Source organism: Hypomesus nipponensis, chromosome 24 (assembly GCF_054491055.1).
Source record: "Hypomesus nipponensis isolate SF chromosome 24, ASM5449105v1, whole genome shotgun sequence".
Taxonomy (NCBI): domain Eukaryota; kingdom Metazoa; phylum Chordata; class Actinopteri; order Osmeriformes; family Osmeridae; genus Hypomesus; species Hypomesus nipponensis.
Window position 1 is genome coordinate 8,545,754 of NC_140384.1, and position 17,714 is coordinate 8,563,467.

The following is a 17,714-nucleotide window of genomic DNA, read 5'->3' on the forward strand; positions in this document are numbered from 1 at the left end:
CAAAACCCAATATATATAAACATCCTTTAATTTTGATTGCCAGACATATGAATTAAGGCATATACAGTATAAAAAAGCAACAGCAGTTTTCATGTGTAACTGATTTCAAGGTATTTATACTAGTAGGGGAGTGAACTGATCAGATCAGGCAGCCTCAGACGAGAGTTTCTCTCAAGATGTCAATACTTGTAAACAGAGTTTGTAGCACAACATATTCAAGTAATATAACAACCACTTAAACTATGCAAGAGATGCAGTGGTATAAAATCACCATACGATGCATGGGAATAAACAAACAAATGTACAGATAAGCATGTCGCACTCTGCTAGGCAGCTATACAGAATATATACACAACAACTCTATATGGCACTGGCAAAATGTGAAGATTAACTCCCACAGAAAGACGATACAATCAACATGTGGTTACAGTCAAGTACTACAAGAAGGATCACTTTGATAGACTCTGGTACGTTCGTTTTCTACTGCAGTTTCCCAATGGGACAAAAAAAAGCATTGGGATATTGCAATTGTCAGTACATTCAATAATAAGATTACTCACTACGATACATGTGCATTATAAAGATGGCCAATCCTGGCAGGTTCGATGACTCAAAGGTTTTACCGACTGGAGTTCTCAGACAGGCATCCAAACGGCCTCCATCTTTGACTGACAGTCGTACGGATGTATCTCCACCAACGTTACACAACCATTGCCAGGGACTCGTATAAAAGCCTTTTTATTAATAAGAAATGAAACTGGCTTTCTGCCTCCCACAGAGGCAATGATAAACACCATGGAATCGATGTCTGTAAAATCTTCTAGTCTTCATGTGAGCATGTCACATGGTTCACTTCTTCCCCTCGTTCTCTGCAGAAGGGGAAAAACACATAAGATTTGGATGAATAGTTTAGTCAACCCACTGAATCTTTTCCAAATACACACAGCATACCTCCATCTTACCTTCCAGTTGTCTAAAAACCACCCCAATAAACGTAACCACTTTTCCATAAACCACTACGTCACTGGTGAGTATACTTTCAATCACTAACCTCTCCTATGTTAGGATTATGGTTATGTGAAGAGGAACACACAGTGGCCTACCGGAGGAAGATGGATGTCCTCCCACCGTGTGGCTTGGGACCAGAGATCTGGAACTCAATCCTTCAGAGGAGAGACAACGGAAGATCTACTGATCGACCATAGCCATTGGATGAACGCTAGGAGATGCTTGTGTAGCAACAGACTGATTGGTCTAGCTGTGATGGATAATTAACACTCTGGGCCGAATGAACCACTTCTATCAATTAGTGAGTTTTCAGAAATAGCTTATCATTTGTGCCCTCAGTCTGCGCGCTGCACTCCATGCAACCAGTCATTAAATGAACGAGTACTTTTATCTCCATTTAAATCACTTAGGCCTTCACACAAGCACTGGTGTATAAATCTGGAGATGTACCTGGTATGGATGACAGGGAAAGAGCATGGAGAAATGTAAGGATGTTTACCTTGGTAGAGGTCGTACTGTCCAGACATGAGAGGGTAACTCATGCCGAGGTGTGTGTGGTGGTGTGTGTGTAGGTGTCGGGCATACGGGACATGGTTTCTCTCCCGCTCCGTGTCTCTCTCTCCCTCAGGTGAACCTCTCTCTCCAGGCTGGGGCGGAAACACAGGATTCTCACTTAAATGTTTGTCTGCCAGTTTTTTTTATAGTCGTGTATAGTGTTGATTGCAGCAGTTTCAGACCTCATCTCACATACTGTACATTATATACATTCTTCTCCTCCGTAACTGACTACAAATATAAGTATTTTGGTTTTCTTGTAACACTACTGCTACTGAAAAAATATAATTTCCAAAAATGTCATCTATCATGTTCAGCTTTTACAACTTTTCTACTTCCAGCCAAGGTTTGACTTCCAAGTTCTACCTTCAGGTTCTACTTCCACATTCTACCTTTGAGTTCTTCTTCCAGGTTCTGCCTTCCTGACGACCACTCACCGCGGGGGACTTTCCGTGGTACTGCAGACTCTGGTGCTGCAGCATCTCCAGAGCTACAGCCTCCCCTGCCTGCTTGCTGCCCACACCGCGGCTGCTCTGTGTCACCTCCGACTCCTCCCTGCCTGTGGTCTCCCTGCCCGGCGTGCCTGCTGTCTTACCATACAGGGGGTAGTGGAATCCTGGCAAGGACACGACACAGGTCATCACACCCTGGCTAGGAACACACCCAGGGAATCTTTCCCACTCAGTCCTCCTCATCCCGTTGACTCTTACCTGGGTAGTTGTGCACCAGTGTGGGCGACACCCCCCTGTAGGAGGAGGGGCTGCTGTCTGGCAGGTGGAGGTACTGGTAGGAGGACTGGTACTGCCCATAGGGCTGTTGGGGCACTGTGGGCGGGGACACTGCCACTCGGGCACTCTGGGAGTCCTCACACAGCACACCCATTGGCTCCTGTTCCTGCTCGTCAAGCCTATCACAGTCCTCTGAGTCTGAGGTGGGCGGGTCATGGGTCTTGGCCTTTCTAAGGTCCCCTCCCATCTTACTGACGGGCAGCTGAGAGGGCGAATCCCAGTCTTTTGATAGGTCAGCTGCTGCAGGGTCCAGATCCTGAGGGATTTGCTGGATGTCCTGGTCCTGTTGGGTCTGGCTGGGTCGGGACCAGGCTGGCCCATCAGATAGCTACAGGAGACCCATGAGGAAGAGGAAGTGGTTGGTTTCACTTTGGGTCTTTAATTGATCCTCGACGGACCAATTAGCTTTACCACAAGTGAAGCCACAGTGCATGACACTGACTGAAATCTCATGAACATTCATTTCAACCCCGTTACACAGAATAAACCATGTATTTAAAATGCTCTCTCCCTATTTTCAGTAGGTTTTTGATAATTCCAAAAACAGCACAATTATGTAAAAATGACAGACCTTCATTTCATCTCCCTCGCAACTTTAAAATCAATATGCACATGCTCGTGTGTCAAATATAACAACATTTCAGCATTAAAACCCCTCCCACACTCACCGCCTCCCACATTCTGCCGACACATGCTTCCCAACAGCAGCCTGATACACCAACACCACGCTAGAGACAGAGTGAAAAACTTACATTGGAAAATGACACATTTGAGTCCAGCTCTGTCTGATTGTTTTGACTCATGGCCGATGCCGATTTCATCTCATTAGAGTCTCTGGCCTGGTTCTGGTGCTCCACTGGCCTGCCACACTGGGAGTGTGTTCGCTCGCCCATCTCCACATAGGACATGCCAGGCTTGGAGCAGCAGGCCTTGACCGACTCTGACCCCTTGGCCAACATACTAGTGGAGACAGACATGTGTTTCCCCTCCTCGGCCTCCCTGCTGGCCTGGCCGCCCCTCTGTTTGCCGCCTTGCTGATCGCAGCCCCTGGAGGCCAGCAAGAGCTTCTGGTCCATGTACAGGCCCCTGGCGTACTGGCCGTAGTACAGGGACTGGGCCAAGGCTGTCTGGGTCTGGCTCATAGCTAGCTGGAGCTGGGACTGCGAGCCGGAGCTCCCTCCCTCTGTCTTCTTGACGTCCGGGAACTCTTGGCCGTCTCTCTCCTCGCTGCCTTCCTTCACCTCCTCCTTCCTGTTCTTCCCGTCGTGGGGGCCGGAGCTCTTGTGGAAGGCAGAGCTGGCCGGTTGGCCCGTCTGCAGGTAACCTTGAAGGTAGTAGGGGTCGTAGCCATGGTAATAAGGAGACTGCGGATCCTTGCCCGGCCCGGGAGGAGCGGAGCCGGTGGGCGGAGTCTTGCTGGTGCTGCTGTTGACGTTGTTGGTGTTTGACTCGGAGGAGGAAGAGGAGGACGAGGACGAGGAGCCGGCTTTGGAGCGACAGTCCGACCCCCCGTCGTCCCCGGCGTCGGAGATGTCAGAGTAGGCGGGGCTGTTGGTCTTGGAGGCGGAGCCGTCCCCGCCCACCAGGCTCCCGGACTCCAGCCTGGACGAGCAGCCAATGGACGGGCTGGGCGCGTTGTCCGTGAAGGTGTACACCTTGTCCGCCTCCGCCCTGATGCTTGCCATGCGGCTCTCCTGGGACCCCGTCAGCCCGTTTACCACTTCCTGTTTGCTCAGGTGCTCCTTCAGCAGGCTTCCGGAAGGCTCCTTCCCCGCCCCCTTGTTCCCGACGTCCTCCATCTTGACTGGGAGGCTGTTGTCCCCGTTGGGTGTTCTGGCGAGGTCCCTGCTGTGTTTGTCCTTCAGTCTGCGCTTCTCCTTCTTCCTAGAATCTCTGCAGGGGACCAGGGTAGCGGCCTTCACCAGCACCGGCTCCACAGCCACGCCCAGTTTCGGCTTGATCGGCTTCAGCGGGAGGGGCTTGGCGTTTGTAGCGCCGACGGCGGCCAGGGGCGGGACCTGCTGCGGGGGCGTGGTCTCTGCGGCGTTGGGTGGCGTGTAAGCGGTGTTGGGGATGGCGATGAGCTTCGGGGGAGCCGGGGCGGGGGCGATGGGGCGGTTGGTTCTCGACTTGGACGAACACTTCTCCACTTTTCCGTTGGGCTTCTTCCCCTTGTCACAGCCCAGTCCTTTCTTCTCTATCAGACCCTCGGCCTCCAGCTTGGGCATCTCCACCGAGGAGCTCCGCTCCGCCACCAGGCAGTTCTCCAGGACCACGGTCATGTTGGAGATGATGGGCAGGTTGCTCAGGTCGTCGATCAGCCCCTCCCTGACCAGAGAAGTCCTCCTAGTTTTGGAAGTGAGCGCGGAGCTGTGATCGCTGCTGAGTACCAGTCGTCTGTTTTTAGGAGGCCCCACCGTGGTGACTTTATACAGAGGGCCTGGCTTCTTAGAGGAACTGCTGCTGCTGCTGTTACTGTTGGTCTCTGACAGGTCAAAGGTCATGTTACTGAGAGTCTCTTCGCAGTCCGACAGTCTGTCTTTCTCCTCGCTTTCCGCCTCCCCCTCAGGCTTCCTCTCCACTTCCAGGTGGGCGTGGGTCTGGTGGTAGCGCAGGCCGTTTATGTGCTTGTACCTCTTGGTGCAGTTGGGGTGAGGGCAGTCGATCAGGATGGGAGAGGTGCATGCTGGGTCCAGGAAGGAGGGGTCGGACTTACCCTGCGGAGTAGACGGAGCGGAGCGGGACTTGGCACGGATTCGCTTCCCATTTCCTGTTTTGTTGTCGTCGGTAACCAGACTGAGGTCCAGGTCAGCTGGAGGCTTGTTCTTCCTCTTCCCCACAGCCAAGGGGGCGGGGCTTATCTTCGCTTCCTCCACCGAGAAAAAGGGCGGAGTCCGGCAGTTGTTGATGAGGTTCAGGCTGCCTCTTCGCCCCTTGCTGTGGATGACCCCGCCGATGGCCCCGCCCCCTGACACACCCCCGCCCCGGTTCTTGTGTGGCAAGCCCCTGACCTTAGGCAGGGCAGGGTCAACACAGGGCCGCTCGGGGATAGCCAATCGCATCCGTTTACCTCGGCCACGCCCCCCTGGTGTCTCTGGATCGCTTGACGGAGACTCGCAGAACCTGGAACACAGGGGACGGAACACACAAGTCACACAGCTGTACATGTACAGAGTGGCTCATATCAATAACAATCAACCACATATCAATAACAGCACAGTTACAGCAAAAAAACCTGTACTTAATAACATTGTGTTCATGTGAGCCTTTGACAATGCCTGAGACCAAACAAAATATGCAAACTGTGATCGTCACTGGCTCGTTAACTTCTTTGTGTCTCCAGTGTTGGTGACATGTCTGTGTTTCGTCATGGTTACCTGGGAGGGGCCCAGTCATGCTTGGTACAGTCCAGCAGCGTGCCCACATAGGTCCTCTTCCTCCACGTCACATTGACCACCAGGACACCTGTCGGTGACAGAGCAAGAGGACGTGAGGTCACAGAGCAAGACGACAAGAGGTCACAAGGATGTGAGGTCACACGCTGATTGCTTGTCTCTGTGGATAAAAGCACCTGCTAAATGAAAATGTCAAATGTTAAATGTTCAAAGTGACATCATCATCTGCGTAATATTAGAATAACACTGCTAGCCGAAGCTGTGGCTCTCCAAGTAAGGTTTATGTTTCTTAATAACAAGGCAAAAAACGAAGGATTATTATATTAAAAAGCTTTGGGGGGAAAAGCTTTCAAAAAGCATGGTTATTTTTGAATGTGCAGCTCTGTCACCCTCTCTGGAGAGTCACAATCAACCCAGCCATGTTTCCATCTTTAACCAGTGCGGCAATCACATGGTGATGTGCGTTCATCGCAATCACATGTTGATAAGCATTTATCACAGTTAGCGCTCCATGAAGCCAAGACGACAGTGTCTCAAATCAACATGAATGTTAATGTGTTCTCTCTCTGCATTTCTCACTAGCCCTGCCTCGCTACTGGAGCAGGGGTTATCTCAAACTACTCACTGTACAATCCAAATAACATCTACCTGCAACAGTGAGCAACAAAGTGATAGCTTTTTCATCCTCCTTTGAAAGGTCAAGGATAAAAGTTCTTTAAATGAAAGTGCTGATTTGAGCAAACGCAAGGTGTCCTTTTAACTGTCTCAAAGAAGAACCTTGCACTCCAGTTAAAGTCATTTCCTCAAAAGAAGATAGTACCATAGTTCCATTTCACAGACACTGACGTGTCTAAATGGAGCCAAAAGATTCACCAAGGGCTTTTCATACATTTGTCCTTCATGGAAATAACAATCAATTACTACTGGTATTCTCGCCGGAGCTCTCCTACAGTGCAGCTTAAACCTTCTTCTCTAAACCCACCTTTGGACACAGAGAGACGATCCTCTTTCGAAAACTAAAGGGATCTTTTTGGACACAAACACAAGCCAATTTAAAACTAGGAGCCAACATAAAATTAATTCCCCTGTGCAAGTGGTTTCTGCAAAGGAGCTGTAATTAAAACTGGGCTTGAGAACACTGGCAGCTTGTAAAGTCATAAATCAATTTCACACTAGAGGTGGATTGAGCATCTTGTAAAAACAAAATCCAAAGACACATTTTTATTTTAATTGTAATAAATTTGCTGTTAATCTGAAGGGATATGTCTAACAATATGATGTGCATCTGCTCTCCAACGCTGTACTCCTATGTTATGTTAGGCTAGCATTCTTTAGGAGCCGTAAACAGTGTTACAACGGAATGCCGATCCAGTAAACATTTGCGTGTTGGTGCTCGAGTGAGAGGCAGCAAGCTGATTGGTCGGACCCCTCACCTTCCTCAGTCTCGTGCCACACTATGCCCTCCAGGTTGACGCTGGTGCCAGGCTGGCAGGGACCCACCCCCCCCATGTCGCTGTCCGACCCGCTGCAGTCCTGGGTGCTCGTGCCGATGGACCGGGTCCTCACCAAAAGCTGCCTGGGACCCGGGGCTACGACTGGAGGAGGGAAGGGGGCGGAAGACAAAGAGCCTGGGGAGGCGACGGGGCCGGGAGGAGGGGGGGCAGGCACTGTGAACATTGGATCCACCTGTGAGAAGGGGAAGGGGGAGATGTTGGGGGAAGACGAGGGGAAAAGGAAGAATATCACCTCTGACTTATCTGCTTCAGACTGAATTTCCCCTACAACGTCTCAACTCTTAAATTACGTCTTTCATTCAAGTTCAGTTTATGATGGCAGCCTATCTGCGATAATCAGTAATAGTATGCTGCTCAGTGCTTGGAGATGTAATTTTATACTGCTGTTCTCATTGAGATTTTGAGTCATTTCTATTGCTAGGCTCGCGCCCATGCAGTACAAGGCATGTGAGTCCCCCGAGAATACCCAGTTTGTGTTCTGTTATTTACAATGTAAATGTATGCGCCTCTTTAACGCGAAGGAGTTCTTCTGCTGCTTGAAGAGAAGAATCCTAAACGGGGACTGTGTGGGTCTGGTGGGGACGGGCTGTGAGACAACAACAAAGCCTGATGTGTGCTCCTGTGAACACACAGCCTTGCTGTCCCCTCCTCCCTCCTCCCTCTCCTTCCCTCCTCCACTTCCCCTCCTCCCCTTCCTCTCCTCCCTCTCCTCTCCTCTCCTCCTCCCACCCTCCCTCTCCTCCCCTCCCCTCCCCTCCCTTCTCCTCCTCTCCTCCCCTCTCCTCTCCTCCCCTCCCTCCAGTCCTCCCTCCCTTCCTCATACCCAGCCAGTCAATAAAACACAGACACACACACACCTCTGTGAGGGGCTACATTAAGGCTGTGTTACTAGCGTGTGTTTATATCGCACTCAGGAACAGACACTCTGGCTTCCATTGTCAGAGTGGGTTCTTCTTTGGAGGGGCACTGTAGTGTGTGAGTGTATGTGCGTGTGCGTGTGTGTGTGTGTGTGTACGTGCGCGTGTGTGTGTGAGTGTACGTGCGTGCGTGTGTGTGTGTGACTATGATATGCAGCTTGATGGTGGAGGGCTGATAGCCAGAAGCGGAGAGAAAAAATGGCCGCCGTTCACACAGTCCACTTCCCCTGTTGGTGCTCCAGCTGAATGAGAGGCAGGGATTCCTGATGGCATATTTTACACTCAGTGTTGCGTTGAATACTGTATTTCTCCTTGTGACAAGTAGGGCCGTACTGGAAAAACCACACAATTAACCGCAGTGTAAGCACGCACAGATGGTGTATTGCTCTGTAGATCTGCGTTCAATTTAGATTGCCTCTGATCTCCTGAGCCATGTGAACAGTAGATGTTATGGGTGGGGGGTTTGTGCCTTGTTTTAGGCAATAAACACCACATCATGCACCTATGGCAATCTAAGGAATCTAAGGAAGGCAAAAATGTCCTTATGAGTTTCATGAGAAGGAAGAGAAAGATATCAAAGGTGATGATCACATGGCACTGTAGAATTACACGTGTGAGTATTGTGTGATAATCCCACAAAATGTGACTTATGGACAGCTAATACAGACACGTGTCTGTACATCATCTCTGACATATTGCACACAGCCAATGGCTTTGGAGTGGCATGATTGTATTACCGTGGGTAACAAAATTAGGGGACATCAAAACATTTGATTTGATGGGTCTGATGTGGCGAGGATCTGTGCCCCACAGGCCTGGGAACTCTGTCATCTTTCATTCTCTCATTGAAGGACGGTGTGATTCTCCTTTCCTTCGTACGGGGCTGACTGGCCATGCAGTGTGCCAAACCTCTATGTCTGTATTTTACACTGTACGTGCTGAGGGTAGGAGACAATTGTATCATTTGATTCATTGTGTCATGTTATCAAACAAATATTAATGGGGTAATCTTTGGCCTAGCAGGCTCTCTGTTGCTGCATTCTTATACAGCTTAGAGTGCTGGGAATGTTAAGACGTTTTATAAGGCCATTGCATTCAATTCAATCTCTAGCATCCTGCAGACGAATCACAACAGGCAATCATGTTTCCTCCAACATGAATAGATTATTCCATATTAGGATAATTGGTGATGATGTTTATTGTCTTTTCAAATCGCCTACTTGGAACAAAAGCTTACCTTTTCAGTCCTCGGTTTCTTTGCCGGTGTTCCAGTGTTGTCATTCCTCCTTACAACAATAGCGCTGCTCTTTATTCTACAATCCAACCCGCAGATGTCTCCCATCCCGCCGTCTGCACAATGGCACGGATTCTCCCTGCTACCGACGGGGCACGAACGGTCGGGTATAGATTTGAAGACGGGGCTCGTTTGCCCATCGTTCTGTTTCTCTTTCCTCGTCCTGACAACATCCCTCTCTCTTTTCCAGCCCCTGATTAGATTTTTCCCCTTTCTTTCTTCCTTGCCTTTGGCGCATGAAGCGGTTACATCACTGGTGTTAAGGTTGCTGACCGCCCGGCCCGGTGCTGAATTCATTTCCAAACCCTCTCCGGGGCGTCCTTGAGTCTCGGTTGTTTTACCTACGCATATCTCAGCGATGCCACACAGCGCGAGGAGCGGCGTCTCCGAATCTTTAGAAGTTTTGTTGCGTTTTGACGAGAATTTCCTTGACTCCTCATTGACATTTCCCCGGATTTGAACGGTAGGGAATGCTGTCAGTCTGTCTGATACAGCGGTTGCGTTTGGACAGCCGGACAGCTCCCCACAATCCGTCATCGGTCCATTTTTTCCTTTCAAAAACCGATTCATCTCCCGTTTCTTTGTCGATCGTGTTCCAAATCAGCATTCAAGTCAATTGTCAAATTGCCAAACGATATCCTTGGTTTGACCACTGCCATATACTGTATTTAAACACCTTTTGGATTATCACCCATTTCAACAGCCTAAAAGTGCCTGGCAGAGATTGAATCTCGGGGAAAGTGGGGATGAGTGACCCCTTGTCCTCACAAAACGATCATGGTCACATACGTGACCAAAATAATTTTGACTCTTTGACCGTCATAATTGTTCTAGATATTATATCTAGAGTAGACGCGTTTACCTGAGTGCAAGTTAACATATCTAGTGCCTGGCTGTTACTGGTACGATTGAAATCAAATTATATGATACAATGCAATACAACACACTGCAACACAATACCAAGCAATACAATATAAACATTACAATACAAAACCATGCAATATAATACAAGACAATAAAATACAAGACAATAAATACAATACAGTAAATTACAATATAACAGAATACAATGCAAGATTACACACAATGCTACAATACAATTTAAGGAATAATTAAGAGGCAGAGATGTAATTTCTCCCATGTGCTGATGATTAAACTAGCTGACTTAAACATGTGAAACCAATGGATGACTCTCCCCCTAGCGCTGCAGTGATGACACTGTCACAACCCAACCCTTCCTCTCCCTTTCTCTGTCCCTGTCTACTAATGTACCATCATTCACACAAGGTCCTGATTATTCCTCCTCCTTAGACTCTCCAGGCAGTAGAATATAACTCCTACATATCTGACTTGAGGCCTATACAATGCACGACGATTGCTACTTCTTTATATACTATTGATTTCATCACAGTCATTGTTTTACATAATTTAATGTTAATATGCCACATGGACATTTATGTTCTTTGATCAAATGTCTAATCAATTCCCAGAAACATTACACAGCAAAAATCTCCATACATGACTGAATGTGCATCGTTTTGAAATCGTAATTCCCAGCCCTAAATCTGTCACCACAAGTGGACAAATGCTTCTCAACACACTAAATGTTGCACTTGTCAATCCAGTCATCCTGATAAAACACTTCCTCAGTCCTGCGGCCTATCAGATCGCTTCTCCTGCAGGCCAGGTCGATCACTGACCAGCTGATAACAGATAGAGGCCACGGGCAGACTGGGGATCAGGACTGGCGCAAAGCCAGGCCCAGGAGAGCTGCAGCCAAGCAGCACTACATTACCAACCTGAGAGACCCTCCTCCCTCCCTGCCTCCACCTGACCAGCCCTCCTCCCTCCCTCCCTCCCTCCCTCCCTCCCTCCCTCCCTCCCTCCCTCCCTCCCTCCCTCCCTCCCTCCCTCCCTCCCTCCCTCCCTCCCTCCCTCCCTCCCTCCCCCCCCTGCCTCCACCTGACCAGCCCTCCTCCCTCCCTCCCTCCCTCCCTCCCTCCCTCCCTCCCTCCCTCCCTCCCTCCCTCCCTCCCTCCCTCCCTCCCCCCCCTGCCTCCACCTGACCAGCCCTCCTCCCTCCCTCCCTCCCTCCCTCCCTGCCTCCACCTGACCAGCCCTCCTCCCTCCCTCCCTCCCTCCCCCCCCTGCCTCCACCTGACCAGCCCTCCTCCCTCCCTCCCTCCCTCCCCCCTGCCTCCACCTGACCAGCCCTCCTCCCTCCCTCCCTCCCTCCCTCCCTCCCTCCCTCCCTCCCTCCCTCCCTCCCTCCCTCCCTCCCTCCCTCCCTCCCTCCCTCCCTCCCTCCCTCCCTCCCTCCCCCCCCCTGCCTCCACCTGACCAGGACTGACTCTGAGCGTTTTCTACCTTAATCGGCGGCTGGAAGCAGCAGGTTATTCTCTGTCTCTGTGTCTGGTTGAGACGAGAGCCTTGCCCTCGATGGAGAACCATCGCATCTTCGATGACTCTGCTCTGTCGCAGTACAAGAGGAAGAATGGGGTCACCAAGTCTGGTGCTGTCCTGGCCTCCCCGCCGACCCCCAGAGCTCTGTCACAACTTCCAAACCGGTAAGTCAAAGATGTATTTTTGGGGCATTTTTCATTGCTTTATTGGAGGGTTTGTAAGTGAAGTGTGACAGGAAAGGCAGAGAGAGAGAGAGAAAGAGAGAGAGAGAGAGAGAGAGAGTGAGAGAGAGAGAGTGAGAGAGAGAGAGAGACAGAGAGAAGGGAAGGGAAGGGAATACAGTAAAGGGTATTTACCTGGGCTGCTGTGGTAAGGCCTCAGCCTACATAGTTCTTATCTGGTGAGTAGATTAAGACATTATTTCTCTGTACTTATGCCTTGGAATTCTTTAGGAAGTAGAAGTTCATTATTGTACAAGACCGACGTCAGGCAGAACAGGAATGAATGAATCGGGCTGCATGTCCACTCCTCAAATAGACCCTGTAACAGCAGTGGGCGCATGTTTGTTTTTCAAAGTTCAAAGCCTGTGTATGTGTGTTGACAAATTTAGCAAGTCCAAGGGACTTTGTCTTCCTGTCAGTCCAGTCAGCAAACAGGCCAACTGGAAGCAAAGTGCTTCAGAGCAAATCATAGGCAGACCAGCATCAATATGGCAGGCATTATAGTACAGTACAGATACAATGTCTGAACCTAGTCTACATCCTTACTAGCACAATACAAGATAACTTGCACACTCCTTTGATTACCATATGAGCACATAGTGAATATATTTAGGGTTACTAAAAGGAAGTGACATAGACAACACACCTTTTGTTGACAGTTGGCATTGATGAAGGCTCTCAGTCCTGCACCTGAGGGGTGTGTATGGTCCTGTTACCTCAGCCTCCCCCCCCCCACCCCCCCGTCTACCCTCTGGGCCTCCAGGCCCCTGGCCCCTCTGTTCGCTCCTCTGCTCCACCTGATTGGTGGAGTCACCCGAGAACCCTGCACCTCGTGGCCTCAGAAGCCACTCCCCTCCCAGGTGCAAAACAAAAAAAACAGGCCCCAGGCATTCTTTTTTAGGCTGCAGGTCCGCAAACGCCAGTTTCACAAGACTGACGGTGATGACTGAACAGACTGAACGCCGTTCACCTGAACACGAGGAAGTGAGAAAATGCGTCAGGGGAAAGAATGACTCGCAGGATTACCAGTGAGTAGAGGCAGATTACCGTTGGCCGTGTCTAAAGTTTCCTGGCTTTCACGGGTGTTGTGTGGACGGCTGCATATTCCGCGTCGTGCTCTGTTGGCATAAACATGAACATGTGCGTTCAAAAACGACATGTATAGGTTGTACTAACACTGAGGCGATCTGGGATGTTGTTGTTTGGATCCGTCTAATCGAGCTGCTGGCCAGTCAATCCACCTAACATCAGCCGCCGTCTGTCATCCGTCTCCGTTCTAAATCAAGGCTGTCCCCTGGTGGCTTTGTGTGTTTCAGATCAGATGTTGAGAACGCTGGAGAAGAGGGGCACAGGCGGCATGGTGGGACAGGCCGGCCCAGGTCTCCGGACCTGGCCGCCGAGGATTCTGGGAGGAGGAAGCCCGCTCTAGTGAGGTGGGTCGGCCGTCACGAAAAACACCCTTGTTTGTTTTCCACACATGCAAGCCCACAGCGTTCAAGCCCTGTTCGAGTGACTGTTTCGTCTCTTGATGGTTTACCAACAAGCCGACCACACAGGCTGAACCGTATCTATTTGCCCGTCTGCGTGACTGAAAAACCTAGATTAGTGCTGAGCTAGTTGCCGACGGTGCCTGTTGAAGGAGGGTGGACGTCTTCTCTTTCGACAGGTCCAAGACGTTTGACCACTCGCTGCTGTCCCAGACGCAGTGTGACGCAGACGTCAAGATCGAGAGGAAAAAGTCCCAGTACAGTCAGGTAGGTTGTCCCCAGTGATGGAGGAGAGGGAGTGGAGGAGTGAGTCATCTCATCCTCCTTGAGTAGGAAACAGTTCTTTCAGTTTTAATTTGTTTTTGTTTTTTTAGCTCTCCAAGCCCAATTCCCATTATCACAAAATATTCAAAGAGATCAGTAAGGATGAACTGCTGAGGCAAAGTAAGCAATTCACTGGAACTGGTTACAGTCCAAACACAAACACACACTTCAGTACCTACCACAAACACGGTTACAAGCGAGTGTCTAATTGCAATAGCACATGCTTTCCTGACGCCTGAATGGGGTGTGTGCTTGTGTGCTTGTGTGTGTGTGTGTGTGTGTGTGTGCATGTTTGTGTGTATGCATTTGTTTGTGTTCAGGTTACCCCTGTGCCTTGCAGAAGGATATGCTCTACCAGGGCAGATTGTTTGTCTCAGAGAACTGGATCTGCTTTCACTCTAAAGTCTTTGGCAAAGACACCAAGGTGCAACCAAGGCTACATATCTGCTCGATTAATCACTGGCTGTTAGCTTGGTGCGGTGCTGCATGCAGGCAGAAGTGGGTCAAACTGCCTGTTCTGTCTCTCTCTGCCAGATCACCATTCCTGTGGCATCTGTCACTCACATCAAGAAAACCAAAACTGCCATTTTAGTGCCAAACGCTCTTGTTATTGCCACAGCCACAGACAGGGTAAGGATATCGTCATGTGATGTGTTTCGTCCTGCCAGGGCATGATTATAACAATAGTGATATGAAATGCATGTTGTACTTGAGCACATCATCTGGATCCAGGCTTGTGAAATGTTTTGACCTGTATGTGTGTGTGTGTGTGTGTGATTTGTGTATGTGTGTGTCTGTTTTGTGTGCTCTGTGTGGGTGTTTGCAGCACGTTTTTGTGTCGTTCCTGTCCAGAGACACAACCTACAAGATCTTGATGTCTATGTGTCTCCACCTGGAGGTAAGATACCCACACAGACATCCACCAAAGATCTCTTCCACTGAACTGTCTCCTGACACTCCTCTGCCTTTGCCTTCATGGTGTGATTTGACGAGTGTGTTTGATTTATCTCTCGAGTTTGCGTTCAGGGTCAATAAGAAAGCTGTCGCTGTATCAGTTAAACTAAATTGAGTGCGCCGCAGGTGCGTGACAGTGTGGTGCGGTCTGAGCGCCGTCTCGTAAAGATATGCCCCTGTAATTACGTGTCTGTGTTATTGGGTGTTCCGCTGCGGTGGAGCCGTTTGAGCGGAACGTGTTCAGGACAGTGTCGGGTTCTCTCTCCAGGAGAAGAGCCCCTGCAGCAGTCCTCTTCCATCCTCGGCAGGGATCAGCTTCAGATCCGGACGACCTGCAGGCTTCCCTCTGGTCGGTACACAGAGATACAGAACACACACACACACAGAGGACACACACACATGCAGAGATGGCAGGAATACAAGCACACACACACACAAACTACACACGGAGACACCCGTCTATCCGACGGTATCCTCTCTCACTGTGCTCCATGTCTTGCCTCCAGAGTGACCTCAGTGACCTGGACGGCGCAGTGAGGCAGGGTGGACCGGACATGGATGAGAGCAGCAGGTCCGACTCATCACCAGAATGCGAGAAGGTCTCAGGTCTGCAGACCTCCGTACTCCTGACACTGCGGATTCTTTAGCGTGATTCGCACGAAAACAAAGTGCTAGCCGTAGTAGAGATAGAAGCACGCACACCAAACATTTAGAGCTATCGGATGCTTTCGAGAAATGCGAATTGACAGTGCGTTTTTGTTTGACCTTGTGTGTTTCTGCAGAGTTCTCCACGACCCTTCCTCCATTCCTGGAGGTGTTGAAGACCAGCGAGCGCACCCCAGGCTTCACTGGCCCCAGGACCCCCCCAAGCGTGCACCTCCACAAGGACCCACAGCTCCAACTGGAGGCACAGCACAACAGTACACAGAAAAAAATAATACAATAACAATGATAACAATTATTATAATAATAACAATAATAATAATAACAATAATGTGAAGTGAAGTCCTCCGACAGACATTTTTTAAGATTGACCTGTGCATACCAGACAGCGATTGGCTTTCCAATTTGTGAAGCATCCAATCATAATGATCGCAATTACTGGACGGCTGTAGCTAGACAGTGATGTGAACTTCATTCTGAATGTTTCTATGACAGGTTCATTAACGTCTTCTGAGTTGTTGTACGACCCAAGGACCATGAAGCCCAGGTCTCTCAACATGCTTCTCTTCATCTACCTGTTCCTGTGAGTCAGCACCCGGCCTCAGCGGACATGCACCCTGTTGGCCCAGAGACAGATTTGTTTGTTGTTGACAGCGATTAGTGATTCATGTGTGTGTGTGTGTGTGTATTGATGCAGAGTGTGTGTCCTGGTCCTGTCCTCCTGCTTCATGGCGCTGAAGATCGTGTCTCTGGAGCAGAGGCTGACCACTCTGGGCTCCATGACAGAGTTCTCTCACCACGAGTAAGGTCACAGGTCAAAGGTCAAATTCACCTCAGTGAGCCTTCCCGATATCTTCCATGTCATTCTATCAGTTTCCGACGGGCTGCAGTGTGCCCTGAATGGGTGCGAGCTGATTCTAGAAACGGGGCCGCAGCCCCTCTAAGTGACGTGTCGCTTCCTCTTCCTGTCACTGTTTCAGGAACGAGTGTCTCCGAGCCAACTCTGAGGTGAACACTGAGATCTATTCCGAGCTGACCCTGAACCTGCTGAAGCTGGAGAAGGTAAGACGTGGGGTTCGTTCTCCGGTGTGCTGTCCACTGCTAAACCCGACTGAAACATGAGGACGAGCTTGTCTTCTTAATCAAACATTTATAGTAACTGATCGTGAGCAGGACGTCTGCCGTGCGTCAGTTGTAAGAGGAGCTCGTCTGTGGAGGATCTGTCTCCACCGTGATGGTGTTAGACTGACAGAAGCCTATGAATCAGCCTCTAACATCCTGGCTCTCCTCTCTTCCTGCTCCCTCACCTCCTCCACCTCCATCTCCTCTCCCTTCTGCCTCCCTTCTTCTCTATCTCCTCACTCTGCTCCTCCTCCTCCCTCCTCCTCCTCCTCCTTCTCCTTCTCCTTCTCCCCCTCCTCTTCTTCCTCCTCCTCCTCCTCCTCCTCCCTCTCCTCCCTTTCCTCCTCCTCCTTCTCCTTCTCCTTCTCCTTCTCCTCCTTCTCCTCCTCCTCCTCCTCTTCCTCTCTCTCCTTCTTCTACTCTTTCACAGGTCCAGAGGAACCTTCAGAGGCTGCTGGAGGAGTCAGAGTGAAGGCTGATCCAGTAACCATCCAGGACACACTACACATCCTCGTGCCTGCGTTATGTTCTGGAACAAGACATGATTAATCTTCTTCAGACAAAGAACAAACAACCAAGGATACTGTGGGTCTTGTGTTGCTCTTGTCCGTTTTGGTGCTTGTAATGAACCGAATGATGTGTTAGAATTCGCATATCACAGGTTTGATCCTGTTGAAGATATATGTTATGTCAGCTGTTAAATAACAGCAGGTCTCTTGGACCCTGTAGTTGCCTATTCTGGCCTCTCAGGTTACATGGACTTGTGCAATCCTATCAGGCAGAAATTTCCTGAATAACTTAAATTGTTCCAAACCAGCTACCTAATGCCCTTTGCGTGTGCGTGTATGACTGTGTGAGTGTGTGTATGATCCGACTATTTCTGCCTAGTTAATCTGATTACTGGTTGTGAATCTGACAGGTGATACCATAGATAGAGACACGTTTGTATGTGCGACATGGTCAGAGAGAGGAGAACAAGACTGTTGAATCATTAACCAGTGTGATGCAGTGCTGTAGACTGAAGGGAGACAATCTATTTTTAAATAAACTTGAATTTGTATTGTTTAAT

At 49.7% G+C, this 17,714-nt stretch overlaps 2 protein-coding genes across 3 annotated transcripts; one reads left to right on the forward strand and one right to left on the reverse strand.

Annotated features, from left to right (window-relative positions):
• Positions 1-10: 10 nt before the first annotated feature.
• On the reverse strand, positions 11-11,235 carry znf608 (zinc finger protein 608). The gene is made up of 9 exons (XM_084690711.1): positions 9,415-11,235; positions 7,180-7,432; positions 5,729-5,816; positions 3,104-5,474; positions 2,274-2,679; positions 2,001-2,179; positions 1,508-1,655; positions 1,104-1,163; positions 11-869 (listed from the first exon to the last, which is right to left on the reverse strand). Exons 1-9 carry the CDS (start codon positions 10,039-10,041, stop codon positions 850-852), a joined length of 4,152 nt encoding a protein of 1,383 aa, XP_084546837.1. The 5' UTR covers positions 10,042-11,235; the 3' UTR covers positions 11-849.
• Positions 11,236-11,855: 620 nt separating this feature from the next.
• gramd2b (GRAM domain containing 2B) lies at positions 11,856-17,713 on the forward strand. Of its 2 annotated transcripts, none has more exons than XM_084690708.1 (14): positions 11,856-12,038; positions 13,412-13,528; positions 13,762-13,849; positions 13,957-14,026; positions 14,227-14,330; positions 14,441-14,536; positions 14,733-14,804; positions 15,129-15,209; positions 15,367-15,466; positions 15,643-15,780; positions 16,019-16,106; positions 16,221-16,325; positions 16,504-16,585; positions 17,076-17,713. In XM_084690708.1, the coding sequence occupies exons 1-14, from the start codon at positions 11,911-11,913 to the stop codon at positions 17,115-17,117; spliced, it is 1,311 nt and encodes a 436-aa protein (XP_084546834.1). In that variant the 5' UTR covers positions 11,856-11,910; the 3' UTR covers positions 17,118-17,713. The 2 variants fall into 2 exon arrangements, with proteins under 2 accessions (XP_084546834.1, XP_084546835.1); XM_084690709.1 differs by lacking the exon at positions 11,856-12,038 and adding an exon at positions 12,984-13,123.
• Position 17,714: the final 1 nt, after the last annotated feature.